The following is a 26132-nucleotide window of genomic DNA, read 5'->3' as shown; positions in this document are numbered from 1 at the left end:
GGTAAAGCTGTGATAGGTTGGTGCACACATAGCTCCAAGGGTCCCTATTTAAAGGCTGTGAAGAATGACGTCCCCCATAAATAATGCTACTTTTCCCCAAACAATTCATCTTCCTGAGGGTGCAGCAGAGGTAGGGGGGTCATTTTTATTTGAAAGCCTGGGAGGAATCTTCCTCTGACATATTGCAGTTAGTTTGCATGGCTTAGAAAAGAAAAGCCAGAATTAGATTAGCAGCTTCTTCTGTTTGGGAACACATTTCTCTAATTACAACTTCCAATTCCATAAAGGCAGTTCATCTTTATCTGCTTCTGCTAATTTAAGACTAGATCATACTACAATTTTGCTTGTTAAAATTTAGCAGGATCACAAATGGTGGCACGCAGGTTGTAACCCAGAATTTGGGCACGTTTCCTTCTCTTCTAAGCACTTCTTTCTGACATTCATTTGTCCATAACATTTCTTGAGCATCTACTATGAACTGGGTACCATATTCGATGCTGGGGGATCCTACTGTGAGCAAGGCACAGCTATGGCTGTCAAAGACACTTACTTTTCCTGCATGCTTCCTTCACCCTGCTGACTCTAGGATAACAAGCTGGGTAGGGGTTTAGGCAGAGACCCTTGAGGATCCAAGGGGAGAACAAGTGATTTGGTGGAGAAAGAGCTCATTTCCCTCTCAGAGGCTGTTTCCCCAAATAATTCAAAGAACCAAAGAACCAAAGAACCCCGCCCCAACCTATCTTCTCTGTTCTAAGCAGGATGGAGTACTGGAAGGAGTATAGACTTTGGAGCCAAAGTCAGGTTGCATCTGGGCTTTCAGTAACTGGGATAATGCACTTGACACCTCTGAGCCCAAGGTTCTTTATAAAATGATGGCACAAAGGACACAAGCTTAACAAGAACAACGACTTGGGAATCGGTCTACATTTTGTTCATTACTCTTTCTCCGGCACATGGACTAGTACATTCTGCATAGTAGGCACTCAATAAATATTTACTTATAAATTTGTTTGTTTTAAATTACTTATATAGTTAATTTGTATTTAATATTTTAATGGGGACTTACTAACATGACTTAATAGGACTGAAAAAAAATAGGTACACACTAAATGCTTGCTCCTTTTGCTTTTCTCCCCACTCTCTGCACTCTATACAGCGAAGTCCCTATCGTGAGAAGCGGCTAGTGGTGCAGTGGGCGTCCCTGTGAAGCACCTGTTCATTTCTCGCCACTGTTACCTTTGTTAGGCTGCAGTCTTCCTGGCACAGCTGACACGTCTGTGGCTTTTCAGAGGGCAGCGGCTGATCCTAAACCACACAGTGAGCCAGTTAGTTTCCCTTAGCCCCAGAAATACCAGCATTTTCAGAATATGCATTTTTTAGTTACAAAATTAATATAATCACACTACAGGCTATCTGGAAACTAGAAAAACAAATTACATATAGTCTCACCACCTTATATACAACTCTGATAATCCTATCATTATCCTTGGTGGTCTTTTAATTTTTATAATAAAGTAACATGTGATTTTATCTACATAAAGAAAATTCATGTATATAAATGTAAAAAGCTAAAAAAAAGAAAGCCCCATCCCTCTTGTCTTATTCTATCACCAAGAATGGAGGGAGTAGGCATCATTATATCCTAATAGATAGATGACAGCAGTGACTCAGACATAGTAGCATTTATCAGTTTTCTCATGGAGTTGTCATCTACCACTATATTTGTAAATGTTTGGCTATTTCTAAGTGATCAAGAAGTATTTTTTCTCTTTATTTTATATAAGGGAAGACTAAGGGAAAGGGAGGTATAGTGGGCTCTCAGGTCCCGTGGTGTGTCAAAGAGAACCTCAGATAGGAAGTTAAGAGCTGCTGTTTACTTAGTAAATCGCTCAAAACTGTGCTGCTTCCTGTGAGCGTTTCAGCCAAATGCATGTTTGTTTAGGATATTATTAAAAGGATGGGACGCAGAGGCCTGTATGCATTCGTCTACCTCTCTTGCTGCCTTGTTTACAGCTAGGCATGGTCCAGCCAACTATTTAATTTATACAAGATGTTTTAGGACGGGAGACTCAGTTACCTGTTCATTCACAGGGTGAGACTGCAGCCTACAATGGGAAAGTAAAAACAGTAACTAATAGCAACATATTTCCTTTTTCATCATTTCAAAAGCACAGAAGAAGCAATACCATGGTTCTTTTATGTTGCTGAGACCAAAGTAATTATTAATGTTGACCTCCAAGGAGAGGAAATTTTGGTTGTTAAATCTATTACTAGAATATGATCCTACATTATGCTAGTAGATTCCTGTTTAAAAATAGATTGGAGTTACATTTTGTTTCCTTTTTACTACCAAGAAAATAGTGGTTATGTTTCCCAACCTGCAAAATGTCAATGGCCAAGGCCATACATGTTAATAGCTTTTTTCCTGTCCAATATTATGGAAACCTACCCATTATCATATGTCATGTGTTAGTCCCTTCTCCCACGTACCCATTCAGATTGAAATATTGCTTCATGATACCAGCGGAGCTAACCCCAATTTTCCCAACTTGGAACAGAACTTAAACAAGAGGAGAAGCAAAGCCTCCTCCTCAGCAAAGCCTCAGCTCTGGGGAAAATGGACCACAGATCTACAATGGTTCCAATTCTCTTTGGCTGAGTGGCAGTGTGACCATCAGTGTTACCAGGTTTTCAGCTGTTCCTTGGACCACAATCCCAGGAAACCTCGGTATGTTTTAGGATTGCAGTTCTGGCCAGGATAGGCCCTGGAAGCAGCTATTATATAGTGCAGAGACAAAGGGCTTAAAAACAGAAGACATGATAAGGAGAGGCAACTTGGGCCTCTCTGTGGGCCTCAATTTTCTCATCTGTAAAGTAGGAATGGATGATTAAACTTTTGTAAGGAGAATTAAATTTGTAAGGAGATAATGAATGTGACACACTTTTTAAGCTGCAGAACACAATACAAATATAAGGTAGTACACTTGTCCCTCCCTATCATCAGGTTCCACATCTGTGGTGGGTTAAATCCCCAGATGAGCAACCCACAGATACAGAGAGCCCATTATATTCATTGTACTAGGCCATTTTATGTAAGGGGCTTGAGCATCCATGGATTTTGGTATCTGAAGGGGCTCCTGGCACCCTGGATACCAAGGGACAACTGTATTGTCTTATATTCCCAAGGCCTAAAATCAGAACTTGGCATGTAAGACCCTCTTGAATGTAAATGACTTGATTTTAGTCTGGAACGAGGCTGACTCTGAAAGGCCCGTTTGAGCCCTGGTTAATTTTATGGTCTAATTCCTTCCCATGGCCCATGCTGATCTATAATGTTAGATGGACTGTAGTTTAATAAGGCTGGTCCTGGATCAGACCATGTTCTCTTTGGGAGTGAACTTAAAGGTACTGGAATCATCCTGGCCTTGGAGGTGAGGAATAGCTGTTTAGGCTAAGTACCTGCAAAATCAGCCTACTGTTGGACTGTGTGATTTATCTTCCCCAGCAGCTAGTTTTGCTCCAGATGACACCCTATCTCATTCTTAAGGCATTAAAGGCTGGACAGGTACAGCTGCCAAAAATGTATACTGTATAGGTCTCTCAAAATCCCTCTGTGGTATCTTTCCTTGATAATAATCTATTTTTGTTGTTGTCATTATAATAGACTTTAATTTTTAGAGCATTGTTAGGTTCACAGCAAAGCTGAGCAGAAAGGACACAGATTTCTCATATATTCTGTTGGACCTCCCACCCTCCCGCCATTATCAACATTCCACACCCGAGTGGTACCTGATGTTACAGTCATTGAACCTGAACTGACACATCATAAGTCATAGTTTACCTTAGGGTTCACTCTTGGTGGTGTACATTCTGTGGGTTTGGGCACATGTATAATGACACGTATCTATCATTATAGTGTCATACAGAGTATTCTCACTGCCCTACAAAATCAGATTCATCCATCCACATCCTCTAAGCCCTGGCAATCACTGTCTCCATGGTTTTGCCTTTTCCAGAATGTCACATAGTTGGACCGTCTTCATTTTTTAACACAGTGGCAGTATGTAATGTTTTGTTGTTAAAATAATTGTTAAAAGTCAACTTCCTTGGAATGATCCCATGTTCTTCGTTGCGGGGAAATGAGATGAAGAGTTAAGAAAAAGGAATAAAGCAAAACTGTTTTTCTCCTTAAGAGAAAAAAAGTAAGGGAAATTAGAGTATTTATTTGAAACATAGCTGCCTTTCACTTAGCACTTAGGCGGAAACAAGTCACGCCCACGTACATTTACGAACCTAGGAAATGCTATGGTTTGTGCTTCATTTACTTGTCCCACTGATCCAGTAAAGATTAGATTAGACATAATCTTTTAAGTGATAGTTTGGGGATTAACCAGGGAAGAATCAGAGGACAGCTTGATCACCTTTCTTTCTTTCTTCTGGAATGGACTAAATGGGTTTGGTTTAATATGTGTTACCTGGCTTGTTATTTATTCACTCCCCCTTCAAAATGTCTTTCTGGAATATTAATATTACAAGTCAGTGTCTGGTCTGTGTCATTACCAATGTATATCAAAAGCTCCCTTTTTCCCACCACCCCAAAATAGCTTTATATCTTAGTTAATACTTTATTAATAAACACCTGTGGCTTTCTTCCAGGGGTTTTTTTAGTTTAACATTTTCCTCTTGAATTTTGTGCTTCCCATCCTGCCAAAAGAAAACAGCCCAATTTATTAATTATTCAGACTGCTAAACAATGATGATGCTGCAGACATTTTCTTCTATATTGTCTTAGCTTGGGTATAAAGCTAAGCAGCTTTTTTTTTTTTTAATTAGGGAAGGAGTTTAACTTTCGAGATATTTTCCATCATTCTTTGTTCCAAATAGTTTCTTAACAAATGATTCTGATAGGGTTTGCCACAAATGATTTTAAGAGTAGATATTTTCTTTAATGCTTGAGACTCAAATGAAATTCAGAATGTATCCTATTTACTTACAAAGTGGCTTCAAGGTATCAGTTACTTCTTAGAAAAAAAAAAAAGAAACAAAAATATACACACACACAAACCCCCAGCTGAGCTCTGGACAGCTAGTGAAACCGAGCATGGCCATATCCAGCAGACTGTGTAATCCTCTAGACACTCAGTCAAGTAGTTGCCTCAGTATCATGACAACTTCTATAGCCTATACAACTCAAGGAGTTTTCTACTCTGAAGGACCAATGGAAAATTCCAAACTGCATTTCTACCAATGCCGCTAAGCCCTGCCTGGGCAGTTTTGGGGGGACAAATTCTTCCTGTGGCACAAACACTGCTGTCTGCCTTGAACTCCTTGCCCATCAGCCTCTAAAAGGAGAATGTACGTTCTCAGAACACTCCTGGAAAGGCTTGCACTGCACGGTGATTCAAGATTGAGACATCTAAGGCCTCACGGGAAAAACAGGATAAGATAGGCCAAGATTTTAAGTAAATCTCTGTAAGCCCTTATACGCAGATGTTATGTTCACTAAACTAAGATAATAAAGACAGCCTGCTACAGAGAGAATGGTTCTTTGCACATGTTACATTAGAGGTGTAATAAATTTCCGTTTACCACTTTTCCACTCTCCAGCAAATTAGCAGCTCACTCTCTAGAAATTTTAAAAAGCTTATAAATTTGTCCTGCTTTGTTATATATAATATTTACAAAGAAGGTGATTTTTTCCCTGTATTTGTCTTTGACAGAAAAAGTATTTCATGCTTTCCTGATTTTATTATTTGAAGAGAGTGGCTCGGTTTCCTGGGTCCCAGAGATGATCTTAATCCAGTGTTAGATCTCTCACCACTACAGGTTGCTGGAGGTCTCCTTCCTAACACTGTTCTGTAGAAGCTTCTACTCCTGGTCTTTAAACCACTCTATATTACCTTCCTTTCCCTGTGCCTAATTCCCTTTTTTTCTAATTTTCCCAAGAGAAGTACCTTGAGTATACTAAAATTGAAATCTTCATGACTTGAAAAAGGTGTACAGAAGCGAATCCACATTTAAGACAATTCTGTTAAAGGGGAATTCAGGGTTGGGGAGGGATGACTATACCGTATTATTAAAAATATTAGATACTAAAATAATCTTACTTAACAAACTGAAAGGAATAAGATGGTCACTGGGAACTATGGTCATTAATCCCCTTTTCCAAATGAATTCAAGTTAGAGTGTCCCAGGGGCAGACTCAGAATCAAGCCTCCATGTGTTTACTCCAGCTCTCGCCTGCCACCTATGTACTCAAGGCCATAGCAACTAAGTATGTGTTCCATAAGAGAAAACTGTCCGGCCCATCAAGGTAGCCTCTAAAAATTAAGTAAATAAACATGGGAATAACAAATATTACCGTTTTGGGTTCTGGCTTCTGGGAACCCTTTCCTGGGATGCTCTTGTTGTTTTGTAACCTTCTTTCTCTTTCCTGTTTTAGCTCTAACTCAAGCTGGTTCCTGGGATAGGTGGGAGAGAAAAATGATGAAAATCTGGATTTCTGTACTCCTAAAGAATGCCAAACCCTTTTCTTAGAGTTCAGTAATTAAATTTTAATACTTGATTAATGAAAAGTATACCAGATATATATGGACAACCAGGTTTTAAAGCACTAAAATACAATACAATCAAACCAGTAACACTGAAATACATTTGACATGTTTAATCTTCCTTGGATGATTAAGAATGCACTTTCGGATCTCCCAGTGCCTGAGGGTCACGGCTCTGAATAGCAACATTTAATACTAACTCTTAATGAAAAGTTGTGGTCAACTGAATGACAACTAGTAAGATTTACTATAACTGAAAGACAGTATTTCTAAATTTTCAGCAAGATACAGTATGAAAGCACTAACACTGTAGTTCCATTACATATGAATTAGCTGCTCTCTCTTCACAGTTATGTAGTTAATCCCCAGTTACACCCTCAACCACTAGTATCCTTAGTAACTGTGTGCTTTTATATCCAACAGCAAAGTTCTATTTGTTTGAAGTCAGTGCCTTAGGCACAGAGTTGAGTCTCATTTGAGAGACAGTATGGAAGAATGGTTAAGGGCTTGGAGTCAGAGAAATTGGCTTTTAAATTAGTGTTGCTACATATTAGCTTAACTGTGTGAATTTGGACAATTTAACCCCACTGAGCCTCAATTTCCTCTGAAGGTGGGGGTAATCAGATCACCTACAAATAGGGTTGATGGGAAGATGTTAGGAGAGAATGCATATGAAGTACTTAGTAAAGTATTTGGCACATAGTAAGAATTCAGGAAATCCTGTTATTATTAGTGTTGTGTTGGCTATTCTCTTACTCCATCCTATTTACCTGGGATCTTGGGTTCTAATTTCCTAATTCTTTGATGGCAAAAGATGTTGACGAAATTTTGGGAATGCTTATGTATGTGAAGCGTTCTGAATTCTAATTCTGGAGAAAGGACATGGCAGGACAAAACAGACATGGGTTGATCAGGAGACCGCCCCTCTCTTGCTGTCTGGCCTTAGTACTTCCCATGACCACCCTGGCCGCTAAAGCCGCCCTTTCTTCACCGCTGCCTGGTGAGCTCCTCCACTTCCAGCTGCAGACTGTTGATCTTGTCTCCGAAGTCCTGCTTGAAGAGCCGGTTGTCCAATTCAGCAGACTGGCGGCCTCGCTCAGCCTGGCGCAATCTGGATGTGAGCCATATGAACTTGTGATAAAAAACACAAGCCATGGTGGGGAGGAAGACCAAGTTCAAAACACAAAATAAAACAACCCAAGGAAGAAGGCATGAAGAGACAGAGAGAGGAAAATAAACTTTGTAGGACATGGGAAGAAATTATGGGGGGAGAAAAGATGGAGAAGAAACAAATTCTTTAAAAAAAGCAAGATGAAGGTGAACCAGGCAGAGGAATAGTTGATTTTCCATTTTTTTTTTTATTCTAGTACTACAGTTTACAGCCATTAGATGATAAACAATAAAACATCACTTTTAGAAAATCCATATCCAAAGCCAACCTCAAGTACATAGTAATTAAAGTTAAATCCACTTTTTTGTTTGTTTTCATTTCCTAATAGGTTTGGTACTTTATATTTCTGTTTTACACTCATAACTGGAACTTGCAAATGGGCAACTACCTTCTTATATGTGGAATTAGAACATTTTCCTGGTCCCTTCCCTAAACCACAAATTATATTAAATCACTGGACACTATACATCAACCTTTACCCAGGCTTCAGGTTTTTAACATAATGAAAAGCCTTTGTTAGAGTTTGGCTATCTCTTTCCTTTTCCATTTCTACCAACTGGTGTGTGACTAAGTGGACAAACAATTCAGCACTGGGCCTGCATAAGATTCCTGACCATATTCTCTGGAAGATTATGAATGTTTTCTCCCAAATATCCTATAACTTTGTACCTATAAAGAAGCATGTTCTAAGGTGAAATATCTGGGGCTCTCTGTAATAGAATTTGGGAGCATGCTACTATGCTACTATGTATAGTCTTTAAAATGTTTTATTTTGGTGTTTGAGCACTTCTTCCAAATGCTCATAGAAAAGGCAACTCATCACCACAAAAGGTTGATGAAGGTAAGAAGAGGTGCAAAATTATAAGAAATAAACTAAGTTCAAAAGCATAGGCTCTTCCATGAGGTTGGTCATAGGCTCTCTGACTTGACCTTGGTTCAAGTCTGCAAAGACCTATAAAAACACACATGACATCTATCTTACTCTCTTAATTCTGTTTTTTCCAAGAAGATGGTAAAGAATTTCAAGAGCTGGGAGCAAAGGGGTTATCTTTGTCCCCACTTAAGCAGCTGAAATGCTGCAAATCTACCAGAATAAGAAAAAACAGAAAAACAAAAATTTTGCCAAGACTTTTTGAAGGAATAAAGGCTTATGTAACTAACACCTGTTCCCCCAAATCAAAAGTCATTTTTTTTAAAAAATCAAAGTATTTATAGGATTATTACAAGGTAACACCTAGGAAGGGTCAGATCTGTGGTCACTTAGAAAAAGAAGCCCTGCTGATTATTGTTTATGAATACCTACTGGGAATCTTTATTTTTAGACTAAATAATAATAATGACTATAAGTTTATCATTTGTCTATTTCCTACTCTGAAATGGTTTTCTAATAGATTGTTATTCTCCTAGAAACTTAAGCAAATTCCCATCTGAACAAAAAGTAACAGAAACTCTTAAGTAAACATTGCCAGCAAGGAACAAGAGGCAGGAAACCATCACTCATGTCTATGCCTTGTTGTCTTTACTCCAAAAGGAAAAGCAGGATAGATGTGAAAAACGTGTAGCGTATTTTTTTTTTTTTAATAGGAGAGACGTGTTTTTATTAAAATTGTTCTCTCTGAGCTACCTAAATAGGAAGTGGAATTGCAGGAAAATGGCAGAGGTAGAAGATGACAAATATTAGGAGGGTTTTCCCAAGCTTCCACATTATTATGTTATCATAAGTTACCTAATCACTAACTTTATCTCTATGACTTTAAAGAAATGTAAGGATGCTGTTCCCCGCTCTCACCCCACTGCCCCCCACCAAAGTCACTAAGGCAAAATAGCTGCAAGCAATCTTGGTTACTGAGAGTAGAACTGTAGTGGAATACTAAGTACTTATCCTTGGCTTGGGGATTAAACCTACATAACAAAAGTGAAAAGGGGTCATGGCCTAAGAGACACAGAACTACTTTAGAAGAGTCCAAGACCACGTGGCAGTCACCTCTAGTTCATTACATGGCAACGGCAGAACAGGCTCAATGACACAGACATCGCACCTAGAAACTGGTATTGTTGGGGACTGGGCTGTAAAGGCATCAGTCATATATGTACAGAGCTTCAATTCCCTAGGATGTTTTTTAATGGTGTGTTTATTTATTGGTCAACTCAGAAGTAATTTCTCAAAGTTTATTTGGTATTTAATTGGGAACTTATACTAAATTTTCTAACTCTGGGGAGAAAATAAAGAAGAAGAAAACACAGCCTGTATATATCAAACGGTTTTTTTGAAAGTCCAGCAAATTCAAAGTCAATGTTTGGTGACATTTTATATAGAATCAGAGCATAAATGCAATAACTTTCAGATTTCTTCCTTCTACAATTAAGCTGTGATATCCAACTTGCGAGGTGACCAGCTGTAAAATGCCTAATGATGTTTTGGGATCAGTTTATTTGCTGCACTATTTAAGGTCTTTGCCTGTTTCACCAAATCCTTCTCACTATATTAATACAATAAAAATAAAAATAAAAACGGGAGTGAAAGGGGAATGAGAAAATGAATAAATAGGAAAGACAAAAATAGCAAGAGAATAAGTCAGCTTAATAATACTTGAAGAGGTAAGTCATTATTTTAGTTCTATCTGCTTTAAATGCCAAGGCAAAAATCCACTGCAAAATAATCTGACACATTTCAAAAACACAATTTATGAACACTAAAATTGATTTGTTAAATCATAAACATATAACTGCTATGAGCAAGCACTTAGATAACTTCCGAGATAGACTGATACTTTTTCATTTCAGATCAGCCAAACCAGAGTTTTCAAGCTTATTTATTAATTTGCAATTAACTTTTGATTCAACAATAATATGCAGTGCTGTTCAGGACCCACCCTGGTCAAGAACCATCTGAATAAAAGAAGCCATCCATTCACTCTTTCATCCATGCATTTACTAAATGAATGCCTTGGACATTCTAGGCACTGTGACAGATCCAACAAGGGAACTTAAAGGATTAGTTAACTAATGTCAAGGAACTCACACTCTCATCAGAAGATACATATATAAAGGTTTATAAGGTAAGACAAAGTCAGAAGTGCTATAAGCAGTATGGATAGGTATGGATATAAGGCTATGGGAATTCCAACTAGTACAAATTGGCAGTTTACTTTTAGCTGAGAAGAAGTGTTAGAGGAAGCTTTGGGTAGGTGGCATTGAAGCCTGAACATAAAAAATGTATCTGAAGAACAAGGAAGTGGGAAGAGAAAGGGCATTTCTAATTGGTGAAACTATTAGGCAAGACATGGATGGGGAAAATGGGAAGCATGTCTAGTAAGTAGTTTAGTTTTGCTCAGGTGCAAGAAGGGTGATCAGTGGGTGTTAACAGGTAGCAACACAGGCTGGCAATGCTTAATGACCATGGGTGCCACGGCTCATTCAATCTTGAAGCCTTAGCCATCTCTCTTGGCAGCTGAGTCATCAGGAAGAACATGGTGGCTTCAGACAGAAAGAGAAAAGAGTAGCATAGGGAGAAGATGTACTTTGGGCAGATCGAATTGTATGTACTGGTGGGAAATAGCTGGTCAGGGGATGAAAATGCAAGACTGGTCTCCAGATTGAGGACAGAGCGGGAGACCGACAGATCTAAGAGTTGTGGGCGGGATGTGACAGTAGAAGCTATAGAACTATGCAGGAGAAAGCAGAGAGAAAAAGGAGATGAGAGAGGAGGGAAAGGGGTTACAGTTATTAGAAGGGCCCTCAGTACCCCTCCATCACCTAGCACCAAAGTCTTCAAAGACTTGAGTGATGAACAGTAACAGAATCACAAACAGATTTAAAAGTCCTTTCATCCTTGTAAGTATCCCTCCTCTAACACATGACACTAAAATGGTTTTTAGTGACATCTTTAAAAAACACAAAATTTAACTGGCTTTCTTTCTACTTGCATGCCTGGTGTTAAGCTGGGAGATTCCCACATACTCTCTGCCAAATGCATAGCGCATTGTCTTCACGTCCAGGACTGAACGCCCTAAGTGTTTCACTAAAGAAACAGCACTTTTACCTTTGTTCAAGTTGTTTAATGGTAGCAGCCATCTGATTAGTCTTCTCTTCCAAGCGACTGTTTAGTTCACTTTTCTGTTTTACTCCTAAGTCTGAACTCTGTTATGGAAAAGAATTATGAGTGATGTTTATGTTTGCATATAACATAAAATCCTGCAACAAATCACACATACCTTTTGAACCTAATGGTAAGCGGGAACTAGAGAAATAGAAATGCTCATATATTTGCGTATCAGTTAATTACCAAATGTAGAAAAAGCAAGAAGCAACATTTAAGATTGGTATTGTTATATGCAGTTTTGTCTCAAAAATCAACATCGGAAAGTACATCAATTTATCTATATAACTCAGTTGGCAAGTTAGGCTGGAGAGTAGAAATTATCTTATAGGATAAAAAAGACCCTCTTGCCCAGTTACAATGTGAAAAGTGGCCATGACTTTCCAGAACAGCAATACAGGATCCTAGGATAGACCGATTCCTAAAGTGGTTTATTGGTAGCTAGCCTCAAAATGAGATGTGACTCTTTCCTCTTATATTTAAAGTGTGATTCTAGAGAAGAAGAGGGGCAGAGGGAAGCCCTGGGACTTTAGAGAGCCGGTGAGCCTACCTGCAACTTAAAGGCAAGTTCATGCTTAAGAGCCCTGAGATCATCCAGCTGCTGCCGCAGAGACACCAGGGCATCCTGCTTCTCACAGACATCCTTCTCCAGCATCTTCATAGCCAGTTCCATCTCCTGTCTCATGCTGATCTGGATCTCCAGTTCTTTTTCAACATCCTGCCCCGAAAGGAAAACAAATTACTTATTCTCTCTTTCCTCAACTAAGTGCAAACCACAAAATTCCACAGGACAAGGCAGACCAAAACTCTCAGGTCTGAAGTCTGGCAAAATGGCTATAAGCTATCATTCAATACAGAGACATTAACAAAAAGAATAATAATAATTAGGATAATTACAGTACCATTTACTCAATAATTTACAAATCTGAAAAACTCGGTAGGCCAAACATAGTGCTAATATGTCTAAAATACACACATACTTGAGTCACTTCATTAGATATTAAAACAGACAATTGATGTCATATCTTATTATAGAAATATATATTAAGTGTTACAGCAGCCAGCACAAAATGAAGCAGTTGGAATTCTCTTCATTTGGAGGCTGTTGACATTTTCAAGAGCCCAAGGAACCCAAAAGATACTTTGGGTCCCCAAGGTAACATCTCAGTTACAGGGAATGGTCAATATGGCTAACTGAGTTTTTTCTTTTTTAAAAAAATTTTTATTTCATATTGGAGTATAGTTGATTAACAGTGTTGTGTTGGTTTCAGGTGTACAGCAAAGTGATTCAGTTATACGTATACATGTATCTATTCTTTTTCAAATTCTTTTCCCATTTAGGTTATTACAGAATATTGAGCAGTGTTCCCTGTGCTATACAGTAGGTCCATGTTGGTTATCTATTTTAAATAGAGCGGCTAACTGAATTTTTCTATTCACTTATCATGAGACCTATTTTTGTTTCAACCATTATTACTGCAACATTATTTGGATGATCAGAGGTACAAAGACCTGAGGTTCTTCTGCATCCATGCTGTGCCCAGGGCACATTCAGAACCTTGCCTACTTGCTTGGTTTCTTTCTCTTTTAATAAACATTTATCTTAATGTGGTATGAGAATGTGGAAAATTTTGTGTAAAATTTTCTCACTTGCCACTTAACTGAGGCACTCTTCTGTACATGGTTAGCATGACAGAAGACAAATCAGACTGCTTCTTAAAATGCTGACATACATTATCTCTAGGACCTTCCTTATGGAAAGTATTTTGAGATCAAATCCACAAACACATAGAAGGAAAATGATAAATATTTCAAGGATGTTAAATAACACTGTTAAAGTAACATTATAAGATAACCTGAAATTCTGTTCTATACACTGTTTGTGATAACAAACTACAAATCAGATCACCCCTTATTTTTAGGCTTCTCCGTACTGTTAGAGACATTATTGGAGGGGGATTATTTGGTTGTCATACTATCTAAATTACAGGAAGAGTTAATGTACTAATACCATGGGTGTATTTAATATACTAATATTGGAATAAAATCTATTATAGGAGTATTAGTCCTTATTATACATTCTTTTATATATGTATATATATCTATTTTAATTTCTAAAAATATCTTAAGACTAATACTGATGTACATTTTTCTGCTTACGTATAAGAACAAGAATAAATTCAGAAATAACAACTAAAAATAAAAGCGTACAATTCTAAATTAATGATTCTTAAGGAGAAGAGGAGCTGCCCAATCCAAGGAGACATATCTTTGCCGGGGTGAGGACTGAAGCAGAAGGGGAGATAGCATAGTTTAAAAATGTAGGTTCTGCAACTTTGCCCGTGCACCACAACTACTGAGCCTGCGCTCTAGAGCCCATGAGCCACAACTACTGAAGCCCGCGCACCTAGAGCCTGAGCACCGCCACGAAGAGTAGCCCCTGCTCGCTGCAACTAGAGAAAGCACACGCACAGCAACGAAGACCCAACACAGCCAAAAATAAATAAATAAATTAATTAATTAATTAAGAAAAGAAAAGAAAAAAGTAGGTTCTATATACCTAATGTTTTTGCAACACAAACTATAAAAGCAAAAATAAATTAAAAATTAAGATCGGTAAAATTCCATTGGCTGTTGAGAATGCTCAGAAAAAGGACTGAGGAAGCACTGTAGGAAATATGGGTTAAAAGAATGAGAAACTATTTTATAGGATCCATAAAATTTGCTAGAACACTACTAATATGCCTTGATCTGTGAGATAAAACCCCTAGGTAGGGGTTTTAATGTGTTCCCGAACTATTAGGACCTAAGCATAGTTTACCAGTCGTAGTTGTGTCTCCTCCTTTAAGTGCTTCCTTGCTTCACTCAGTGCTTGCCCTTCTGAAGTTCTGTCTGGCTTAGGGCCCTTGGAAAGATAAATAAAATAGTACATATTTAAGGATTTAAAGAATTTATACAGTTAGTGGACACTAGCACTGCTGTTTAGTAAGGGAAATGATCATACCTAAACATGCATGATAATGAACGAAGACAACAAAGAAACTGAAGAAGTTTAGTAAGTATTCTTAAGCCGAATTGGGAATTTCTTGCCATTTTGTTTCAAGTCCTAAGATAGTTTACCAAACCGAGTGGTAGAAGTCTTAAAAAATCAGCCTCTGAAAACAAAATAGCATTTACTGTAAACTATAAATTGGGCCAAAGGTTCAAACAGGAATGCAGTCCTACTCCAGAGATCTCACATCTGGGGTCTCCACCCATACAGAGAGGTCAGAGCTAAACATCTGTAGCTCATGAGAAAATGCTGAGTAGTCACAGTTGTTTTTACAGAGTCCGTGCATTAAAGGCAAACATGTTACTCATGTCGGTCCCCACTCAGAGCCTAGGTGCTTACTCTTTAAGAAAAACGTTAATAGCTGGATTTCTGGATTCCTAGGTCACAGCAGGTTAGAAGCATGAGGATAAGGAGGGAGACCTTTCTAGAGAGAGTAATGCTAACAGCAGTAAGAAGCAATAGATTCCAGTGAAATAAAAGGCAGAAAAAACCACCCATAGTAATCTGGGACTATTTAAGCTCAGGAGCTAGAAGCTCTATCAATTTCAATAGCCGACCTCCACCAAAGTAGCACCGTTATAACTCAGTACAGAATTGCCAATGTTGATAATTATGATATTCAGTCATCATAAAGGGCTAAATGTGTTCAATTACATCCTCCACTTAAGAAGGCTTAGAACTGTGCAATATACAAAAGGTTTGCAAAATATCTGTTTAGACATATATAAAAAGTTTGCTATTGGGTTGGCCAAAAAGGTCGTTTGGGCTTTTCCATAAGATGTTATGGAACCAACCCTATACTTTAAGGGATTGAGTTATCTAGAAAATTCATTTATATGGTAACTCTCTCCCAGTGATATCAGATAAACACTTTTTACAAAACAGCAACATGGTCTAAAAATAATGGTATATTTAATATAATAGAACACTTAAATATAGTACAAATCATTAGTACATAAAAACAAGACATCGAATTAGACTGTTTATTGAAGTCTCTAAACAGATGTAGGTGGCGGTGAAGCCAAGGAGTGTCTGTAGGAGAAGGGGCATAACCCTCCCATAACCTTTGCCATTCACTCAATTGTGCCTGGAGCCTCAGAGAAAACGGTGCACTTAACATATGCAAATGCTCGCAGCTACCAAGCGGTCCTCTGGAGGCAGCCCCCCCATGACACATGACATGCTCTCTGGGGATATTTCATAAATCCAGTAAGATTAACCTTCCGATTAGATTCCAATATGTAGGAGCTTTCCTCTTTAACTCGTTCCATATCTTCTTGCAAGGTAATAATCCTGTTGTTTGCAACTGCAAGCTGTTGATAAAATTTTAAAAATAATCTGTTATCTTTCTTTCACTAAACACAGGATAAGATAATTCATGATCTGCTAGGACATGATTTTCAGGCTTAGCTATTCTTAGAAGGAAAGAAAGCTATCTATAGCCCCATGAAAATGTTCTTATAGGGCACTTAGGAGAAATGTCTTTAAAGATTAAAAAAAAATATCTCCTATTACTGCTTTTTGTAAACATTTTTTCAGTACCACAATGTTATCTTACAATCATTTACCTCAAGGGTGTCCTCATGGATAACTTGTAATTATATTTAGTTATAAAACCTACTTCTGGACTTCCCTGCTGGCACAGTGGTTGAGAATCCGCCTGCCAATGCAGGGGACGTGGGTCCGAGCCCTGGTCCAGGAGGAGACCAAATGCCGCGGAGCAACTAAGCCCGTGGGCCACAACTACTGAGCCTGCGCTCTAGAGCCCACGAGCCACAACTACTGAAGCCCACTCGCCTAGGGCCCGCGCTCCACAACAAGAGAAGCCACCGCAATGAGAAGCCCACGCACCACAATGAAGAGTAGCCACAACTAGAGGAAGCCTGTGCACGGCAATGAAGACCCAACGCAGCCAAAAAAAAAAAAAAATTAATTAAAAAAACCTATTTCTTTTTTTTTGTTAACATCTTTATTGGAGTATAATTGCTTTACAATGGTGTGTTAGTTTCTGCTTTAAAACAAAGTGAATCAGCTATACATATACATATATCCCCATATCTCCTCCCTCTTGCGTCTTCCTCCCCCCTCCCTATCCCACCCCTCTAGGTGGTCACAAAGCACCGAGCTGATCTCCCTGTGCTATGCAGCCGCTTCCCACTAGCTATCTATTTTACATTTCGTAGTGTATATAAGTCCATGCCACTCTCTCACTTCGTCCCAGCTTCCCCTTCCCCTTCCCCTTGTCCTCAAGTCCATTCTCTACGACTGCGTCTTTATTCCTGTCCTGCCCCTAGGTTCTTCAGAACCTTTTTTTCTTTTTTTTGATTCCATATATACGTATTAGCATGCGGTATTTATTTTTCTCTTTCTGACTTACTTCACTCTGGATGACAGTCTCTAGGTCCATCTACCTCACTACAAATAACTCAATTTCATTTCTTTTTATGGCTGAGTAATACTCCATTGTATATACGGGCCACATCTTCTTTATGCATTCATCTGTCGATGGACACTTAGGTTGCTTCCATATCCTGGCTATTGTAAATAGAGCTGCAATGAACACTGTGGTACATGACTCTTTTTGAATTATGGTTTTCTCAGGGTGTATGCCCAGTAGTGGGATTGCTGGGTCGTATGGTAGTTCTATTTTTAGTTTTTTAAGGAACCTCCGTACTGTTCTCCATAGCGGCGGTATCAGCTTACATTCCCACCAACAGTGCAAGAGGGTTCCCTTTTCTCCACCCCCTCTCTAGCATTTATTCTTTGTAGATTTTTTTTAGGGTGGCCATTCTGACTGGTGTGAGGGTGATACCTCCTTGTAGTTTTGATTTGCATTTCTCTAATGATTAGTGATGTTGAGCATCTTTTCATGTGTTTGTTGGCAATCTGTATATCTTCTTTGGAGAAATGTCTATGTAGGTCTTCTGCCCATTTTTGGATTGGGTTGTTTGGTTTTTTTGATATTGAGCTCTATGAGCTGCTTGTAAATTTTGGAGATTAATCCTTTGCCAGTTGCTTCATTTGCAAATATTTTCTCCCATTCTGAGGGTTGTCTTTCATCTTGTTTATGGTTTCCTTTGCTGTGCAAAAGCTTTTAAGTTTCATTAGGTCCCATTTGTTTATTTTTGTTTTTATTCCCATTTATCTAGGAGGTGGGTCACAAAGGATCTTACTGTGATGTATGTCACAGAGGGTTCTGCCTATGTTTTCCTCTAAGAGTTTTATAGTTTTATAGTCTGTCTGGCCTTACATTTAGGTCTTTAATCCATTTTGAGTTTAGTTTTGTGTGTGGTGTTAGGGAGTGTTCTAATTTCATTCTTTTACATGTAGCTGTCCAGTTTTCCCAGCACCACTTATTGAAGAGGCTGTCTTTTCTCCATTGTATATTCTTGCCTCCTTTATCAAAAGTAAGGTGACCATATGTGGGTGGGTTTATCTCTGGCTTTCTATCCAGTTCCATTGATCTATATTTCTGTTTTTGTGCCAGTACCATACTGTCTTGATTACTGTAGCCTTGTAGTATAGTCTGAAGTCAGGAGCCTGATTCCTCCAGCTCCGTTTTTCTTTCTCAAGGTTGCTTTGGCTATTTGGGGTCTTTTGTGTTTCCATACAAATTGTGAAATTTTTTTGTTCTAGTTCTGTGAAAAATGCCAGTGGTAGTTTGATAGGGATTGCATTGATTCTGTAGATTGCTTTGGGTTGTATAGTCATTTTCACAATGTTGATTCTTCCAATCCAAGAACATGGTATATCTCTCCATCTGTTTGTATCATCTTTAATTTCTTTCATCAGTGTCTTATAGTTTTCTGCATACAGGTCTTTTGTCTCCGTAGGTAGGTTTATTCCCAGGTATTTTATTCTTTTTGTTGCAGTGGTAAATGGGAGTGTTTCCTTAATTTCTCTTTCAGATATTTCATCATTAGTGTATAGGAATGCAAGAGATTTCTGTGCATTAATTTTGTATCCCGCTACTTTACCAAATTCATTGATTAGCTCTAGTAGTTTTCTGGTAGCATAATCTTTAGGATTCTCTATGTATAGTATCATGTCATGTGCAAACAGTGACAGCTTTACTTCTTTTCCAATTTGGATTCCTTTTATTTCTTTTTCTGCTCTGATTGCTGTAGCTAAAACTTCCAAAACTATGTTGAATAATAGTGGTGAGAGTGGACAACCTTGTCTTGTTCCTGATCTTAGAGGAAATGGTTTCAGTTTTTCACCACTGAGAACGATGTTGGCTGTGGGTTTGTCATATATGGCCTTTATTATGTTGAGGTAAGTAAGCTCCCTCTATGCCTACTTTCTGGAGGGTTTTTATCATAAATGGGTGTTGAATTTTGTTGAAAGCTTTTTCTGCATCTATTGAGATGATCATATGGGTTTTATCCTTCAATTTGTTAATATGGTGTATCACATTGATTGATATGCGTATACTGCAGAATTCTTGCATTCCTGGGATAAACCCCACTTGATCATGGTGTATGATCCTTTTAATGTGCTGTTGGATTCTGTTTGCTAGTATTTTGTTGAGGATTTTTGCATCTATGTTCATCAGTGATATTGGCCTGTAGTTTTCTTTCTTTGTGACATCTTTGCCCCGTTTTGGTATCAGGGTGATGGTGGCCTCGTAGAATGAGTTTGGGAGTGTTCCTCCCTCTGCTATATTGTGGAAGATTTTGAGGATAGCTGTTCGCTCTTCTCTAAATGTTTGAATAGAATTCGCCTGTGAAGCCATCTGGTCCTGGGCTTTTGTTTGTTGGAAGATTTTTAATCACAGTCTCAATTTCAGTGCTTGTGACTGGTCTGTTTATATTTTCTATTTTGTCCTGGTTCAGTCTTTGAAGGTTGTGCTTTTCTAAGAATTTGTGCATTTCTTCCAGGTTGTCTATTTTATTGGCATATAGCTGCCTGTAGTAATCTCTCATGATCCTTTGTATTTCTGTGGCATCAGTTGTTACTTCTCCTTTTTCATTTCTAATTCTATTGATTTGAGTCTTCTCCCTTTTTTTCTTGATAAGTCTGGCTAATGGTTTATCAATTTTGTTTACCTTCTCAAAGAACCAGGTTTTAGTTTTATTGATCTTTGCTATTGTTTCCTTCATTTCTTTTTCATTTATTTCTGATCTGATCTTTATGATTTCTTTCCTTCTGCTAACTTTGGGGTTTTTTTGTTCTTCTTTCTCTAACTGCTTTAGGTGTAAGGTTAGGTTGTTTATTTGAGACGTATCTTGTTTCTTGAGGTAGGACTGTATTGCTATAAACTTCCCTCCTAGAACTGCTTTTGCTGCATCCCATAGGTTTTTGGTCGTCGTGTTTTCATTGTCATTTGTTTCTAGGTATTTTTTATTTCCTCTTTGATTTCTTCAGTGATCTCTTGGTTATTAAGTAGTATATTGTTTAGCCTCCATGTGTTTGTATTTTTTACAGATTTTTTCCTGTAATTGATATCTAGCTTCATAGCATTGTGGTCGGAAAAGATACTTGATACGATTTCAATTTTCTTAAATTTAAATTTTCCAAGGCTTGATTTGTGACCCAAGATATGATCTATCCTGGAGAATGTTCTGTGCGCACTTGAGAAGAAAGTGTATTCTGTTGTTTTTGGATGGAATGTCCTATAAATATCAATTAAGGCCATCTTGTTTAATGTATCATTTAAAGCTTGCGTTTCCTTATTTATTTTCATTTTGGATGATCTGTCCATTGGTGAAAGCGGTTTGTTAAAGTCCCCTACTATGACTGTGTTACTGTCGATTTCCCCTTTTATGGCTGATAGCATTTGTCTTATATATTGAGGTCCTCCTATGTTGGGTGCATAAATATTTACAATTGTTATATCTTCTTCTTGGATTGATCCCTTGATCATTATGTAGTGTGCTTGTCTCTTGTAATAGTCTTTATTTTAAAGTCTATTTTGTCTGACATGAGAATTGCTACCCCAGCTTTCTTTTGATTTCCATTTGCATGGAATATCTTTTTCCATCCCCTCACTTTCAGTCTGTATGTGTCCCTAGGTCTGAAGTGGGTCTCTTGTAGACAGCATATATACGGGTCTTATTTTTGTATCCATTCAGCCAGTCTATGTCTTTTGGTGGGAGCATTTAATCCATTTACATTTAAGGTAATTATTGATATGTATGTTCCTATTACCATTTTCTTAATTATTTTGGGTTTGCTATTGTAGGTCTTTTCCTTCTCTTGTGTTTCCTGCCTAGAGAAGTTCCTTTAGCATTTGTTGTAAAGCTGGTTTAGTGGTGCTGAATTCTCTTAGCTTTTGCTTGTCTGTAAAGGTTTTAATTTCTCCTTTGAATCTGAATGAGATCCTTGCTGGGTACAGTAATCTGGTTTGTAGGTTCTTCCCTTTCATCACTTTAAATATGTCTTGTCACTCCCTTCTGGCTTGCAGAGTTTCTGCTGAAAGATCAGCTGTTAACCTTATGCGGATTCCCTTGTATGTTATTTGTTGTTTTTCCCTTGCTGCTTTTAATATTTGTTCTTTGTATTTAATTTTTGATAGTTTGATTAATATGTGTCTTGGCGTGTTTCTCCTTGGATTTATCCTGTATGGGACTCTCTGCGCTTCCTAGACTTGATTGACTATTTCCTTTCCCATATTAGGGAAGTTTTCAACTATAATCTCTTCAAATATTTTCTTTTTCTCTTCTTCTTCTGGGACCCCTGTAATTCAAATGTTGGTGCGTTTAATGTTGTCCCGGAGGTCTCTAAGACTGTCCTCAATTCTTTTCATTCTTTTTTCTTTATTCTGCTCTGCAGTAGTTATTTCCACTATTTTATCCTCCAGGTCACTTATCCGTCCTTCTGCCTCAGTTATTCTACTTTTGATTCTTTCTAGAGAATTTTTAATTTCACTTATTGTGCTGTTCATCACTGTTTGCTCTTTAGTTCTTCTAGGTCCTTGTTAAACGTTTCTTGTATTTTCTCCATTCTATTTCCAAGATTTTGGATCACCTTTACTATCATTACTCTGAATTCTTTTTCAGGTAGACTGCCTATTTTCTCTTCATTTGTTTGGTCTGGTGGGTTTTTACCTTGTTCCTTCATCTGCTGTGTGTTTTTCTGTCTTCTTATTTTGCTTATTGTGTTTGGGGTCTCCTTTTTGCAGGCTGCAGGTTCGTATTTCCCATTGTTTTTGGTGTCTGCCCCCAGTGGCTAAGGTTGGTTCAGTGGGTTGTGTAGGCTTCCTGGTGGAGGAGACTGGTGCCTGTGTTCTGGTGGATGAGGTTGGATCTTGTCTTTCTGGTGGGCAGGACTGTGTCTGGTGATGTGTTTTGGGGTGTCTGTGGCCTTACTATGATTTTAGGCAGCCTCTCTGCTAATGGTGAGGTTGTGTTCCTGTCTTGCTAGTTGTTTGGCATAGGGTGTCCAGCACTGTAGCTTGCTGGTTGTTGAGTGGAGCTGGGTCTTGGTGTTGAGATGGAGATCTCTGGGAGAGCTTTCGCCGTTTGATATTATGTGGAGCTGGGAGGTCTCTGGTGGATAATGTCCTGAACTTGGCTCTCCCGCCTCAGAGGCACAGGCCTGACACCTGGCCGGAGCACCAAGACCCTGTCAGCCACACGGCTTTTGGGAAGTCTGAGGTCTTCTGCCAGCGTCCAGTAGGTGTTCTGTAGGAGTTGTTCCACATGTAGATGTATTTCTGATGTATTTGTGGGGAGGGAGGTGATTTCCACATCTTACTCCTCCGCCATCTTGAAGGTCTCCTGAAAAAAACCTATTTCTAAAATGTATAAGAGGTCACCTCATGCCTTGGGACCCATCTTACAAACCCTCCATAAAACCTTTAACAGATAATTTTTTTTTTAAATGTTCAATTTTTTTTTTAAAGATTTATTTATTATTTATTTATGTATTTAATTTATTGTAGACTGCATTGGGTCTTACTTGCGGCATGCAGGATCATTCGTTGTGGCGTGCGGGCTCTTTGTTGTAGTGTGTGGGCTTCTCTCTAGTTGTGGCATGTGGGTTTCTCTTCTTTAGTTGTGGCACCCAGGCTCCAGAGCGTGTGGGCTCTGTAGTTTTTGCGGCATGTGGGCTGTAGTTGAGGCACGTGACCTCAGAAGTTGTGCAGGCTTAGCTTTCCTGCGGCATGTGGGATCTTAGATCCCTGGTCAGGGATCGAACCCGCATTCCCTGCATTGTAAGGCGGATTCTTTACCACTGGACCACCAGGGAAGTCCCTACAGATAATTTTTAAGAGAGTAAGAAATGAACTCCAAAGTTCTCACTCTAAAAGATGCCATTAAGCGTTAAAGAGATTTTTCTTTTCAGCACCTACAAAGACAAGGTAATGTTATTGGCAGTGTATCTCTAGGGTAAATGTTTATAACCCTATTCCACTGGAGGGAAGAGTATGGTGGAAACGCTCCCCTCTGCACCTACCGAGCTCAGTTCCCACAGAGAGTGGGAAGCTGCCTGAATGAGGCTAGGAAAGGAACTGAGCAGACCCCTCTCAGCCAGGCTAGTCTCCCTTTTCATCATCTCTGCTTGGTTCCTGTTCTACTATGTAAGTACAGAGGAGCCAGGCTCAGGCAGGCTTTCTAGAGGCAGGTCTGGCAGCCCATGTCTCTCTCTGCTCCGTGGGCCTAAAATGCGTAAAGAAGTAACTCTGGGCAAGCGGGTCTGCTCTCTAGATCCAAGCGCACCTCGGACTGCTTCTTCCAAGGTCTCATCATCAGATAAAGTATTATGAGTGACGACTGCAGATCCAAGTGGACTTTCTAAGTCAGCTTTACCAACATAAAGTGGATGTTTATTTACCTTCATCTGCTCAGTTCTTCTCATTTTGTCATATTGGTTCAGAACTCAGGAGGGGAAAAGAGGTCTTTTTTGTTTTGTTTTGTTTTTTACTGGTCCCTTTAAATCCAAAATAGATGGAAATGAGAGCGGGCAGAACGTATTAGCCTTGTCTGCTCTTTATAAAGTCTACACACAGTGCTTTCCTATCTCTAAAAGTTCAAAGCTTTAAGAAAATAAATCTTACTGGTAAGATAAATAAGTAAATGAATAAATTAATATTGTTGGTAAGATAAAGTTAGGCCAAGAACACAAGTCCTGTGACTGAGGGAATAAAATTTACGATTGTATTTACGGAGTGCTTATGATGTGTCAGGCACTGGTCTAGGCCTTTATGCATTAAATCATTTAATTTGCACAAAAATCTTCTTCTTCTTCTTCTTCTTATCCCCATTTTACAGATAAGTAAACCAAAGAACAGGAGCTCAAGTAACTGGCCCAGGATCAGAAAGCTAGCAAGCGGCAGATCTGGGACACAAATTCAAGAAGTCTAGCTCTGGAGAGCATGCTTAATTACTATGCCATACTGCCTCAATATAACAGCAGTAGAATCACAGTAGAAAATTGCTGTGCAGAATGTTTCCAAAGCCTTGTGGGATAAAATTCTAAGGATCATATCAATAAATTAAAGTTTTAATATAATTTAAGAATCTACATCCAAAAATAAAGCCCCCAGAACGGAGTAATATGGAAGGTGTTTTAAAGTTATAACAATGAACAATGATTTTTTCCTTCTGAAAACAATCCAATTAGATAGCGTTTCCTGACTAGTGCTTTAACTTGCTTATTTTAGACCAAAAATTTTTTTTGAAGTATAGCTGATTTACAATATTATATTAGTTTCAGGTGTACAACATAGTGATTCAATATTTTTATAGATTATACTTTATATATATAAAATTTATATATAAAATATATAGATTATATACTTTTATACATTATAACCTTAAAGTTATTATAAAATATTGGCTATATTTCCTATACTATCCAATATATTCTTGTAGCTTATTTATTTTATACATAATAATCTGTACCTCTTAATCCCCTACCCCTATCTTGCCCCTCCCCAGTGTTAACCACTAGTTTGTTCTCTATATCTGTGAGTCTGTTTCTGTTTTGTTTTATATTCATTTGTTTGTTTCATTTTTTAGATTCCACATTTAAATAAGATACAGTATTTGTCTTTCTCTCTCAGATTTATTTCACTAAGCACAATACCCTCCAGGTCCATCTATGTTGTTGTATTTAACCAAATTTATCTCACTGTATGTAATAGGATAGTTATAATTTGAAAAAGAGAAGATAAAGTCTTTGCCACCTAAAAAATTTTATTTAAGGTTTCTCATAGAAACATCTAATGCTACTGAAGAAAAAAATATGTCGCTTAGCCTTTGGTAAGTTAGGGGAAAAAAATTAATCAGAAGTAAAATATGAGGTTATTTTTCTATTCTAATTTTAGGGACTTTTCTAAGAGTTTTCACATGTATATTCTTACTTGATCTTCAGGGTAATTGTGAGCTAAAAGGGGAAACACTCTAATTTGCCAGTTAGGGAACTGGGCCTCTTGGAGGTCAAGTGACTTACTTGCTCAGGAGCACATGACATGTAAACAGTAATTACTGCTACACCAAGCACTCTTCTAACTGATTTTACTTGCATTATTTCATTACTCCTTTCAACAACCCCATGTGCTAGGTATGGGGTTGTTATTATAGATAAAGAAATGGAGGCATTGAAAGAGTAAATAATAGGGTCATATTTGTATTTCATTGTCGACTGCAACCACATCTTTGCTAGGCTAACATCCCTACAGTTTACTGTTAGTTCATTATTAGTACTGGTCTTCTGACCCATGTTCTTTATGTCATCTACCCCATCACCCCAAGGAGAAAATAAAACCGTTGAAGGCGGGAACTTGCCAATCTGGCACACATAAATCAATGCCTGGCAGATATATATCTTTGTCTAGCTCTGGCACATACGCAGTACCCAAATTGTTTGATGAATGAATAAATGATGAATATCACGCTACCTGCTAAACATTAACTCTAGGCTAGCCCAGACGAAACATTCACAAAAGAAAGCAAAATATTTGATCAGCCCAGGTTCTATGCCTTCAGAGTCCAACTGGATAACTGAGACCCCTCAGATAAGCCAGCTGGCCATTCTTGGTCAGAACAAGGAGTCCTATAGTAGATATTATCTGAAAAGTCAAGTCCTTTATTTCCAGGCTCCAGAGAAATTATTTTCCACTAATGCACTCTACTAAATTCTCTAAGTCAATCAAAGAACTTCCAAAACACTTACCTCCTCTGTCAGTTTAGTGTTGGATTTTTCTAATGCATCCACTTTTGCCTGAAGGTTGTTTACAGTAGCACTATCGACAGAAGAAAAAACATAATAGTCTATTTTGAGAAACAGGGCAATATCCTGTACTTTCTTTTA

The 26132-nt window shown here is 38.3% G+C and overlaps 1 protein-coding gene across 5 annotated transcripts in view; it reads right to left on the bottom strand.

Annotated features, from left to right (window-relative positions):
• Positions 1-26132, bottom strand: part of RUFY3 (RUN and FYVE domain containing 3) — an 83115-nt gene that overhangs the window by 2035 nt on the left and 54948 nt on the right. For 2 of the 5 annotated variants that reach the window (XM_061192353.1, XM_061192355.1), the window contains 10 exons: positions 25995-26064; positions 16094-16186; positions 14643-14726; positions 12372-12539; positions 11765-11862; positions 7543-7662; positions 6362-6461; positions 4640-4704; positions 2078-2105; positions 1237-1305 (listed from right to left, as the gene is read on the bottom strand). In XM_061192353.1, the coding sequence (XP_061048336.1) occupies positions 1237-1305; positions 2078-2105; positions 4640-4704; positions 6362-6461; positions 7543-7662; positions 11765-11862; positions 12372-12539; positions 14643-14726; positions 16094-16186; positions 25995-26064 (895 nt within the window). Of the gene's footprint in view, positions 1-1236; positions 1306-2077; positions 2106-4639; positions 4705-6361; positions 6462-7542; positions 7663-7769; positions 10203-11764; positions 11863-12371; positions 12540-14642; positions 14727-16093; positions 16187-25994; positions 26065-26132 lie in introns of those variants that run through there. The other 3 variants (XM_061192354.1, XM_061192357.1, XM_061192356.1) reach the window with 3 other exon arrangements.

The sequence above is a fragment of the Eubalaena glacialis genome, chromosome 5, assembly GCF_028564815.1.
Source record: "Eubalaena glacialis isolate mEubGla1 chromosome 5, mEubGla1.1.hap2.+ XY, whole genome shotgun sequence".
NCBI classification, from domain to species: domain Eukaryota; kingdom Metazoa; phylum Chordata; class Mammalia; order Artiodactyla; family Balaenidae; genus Eubalaena; species Eubalaena glacialis.
This window is presented reverse-complemented; position numbering and strand designations above follow the sequence as displayed.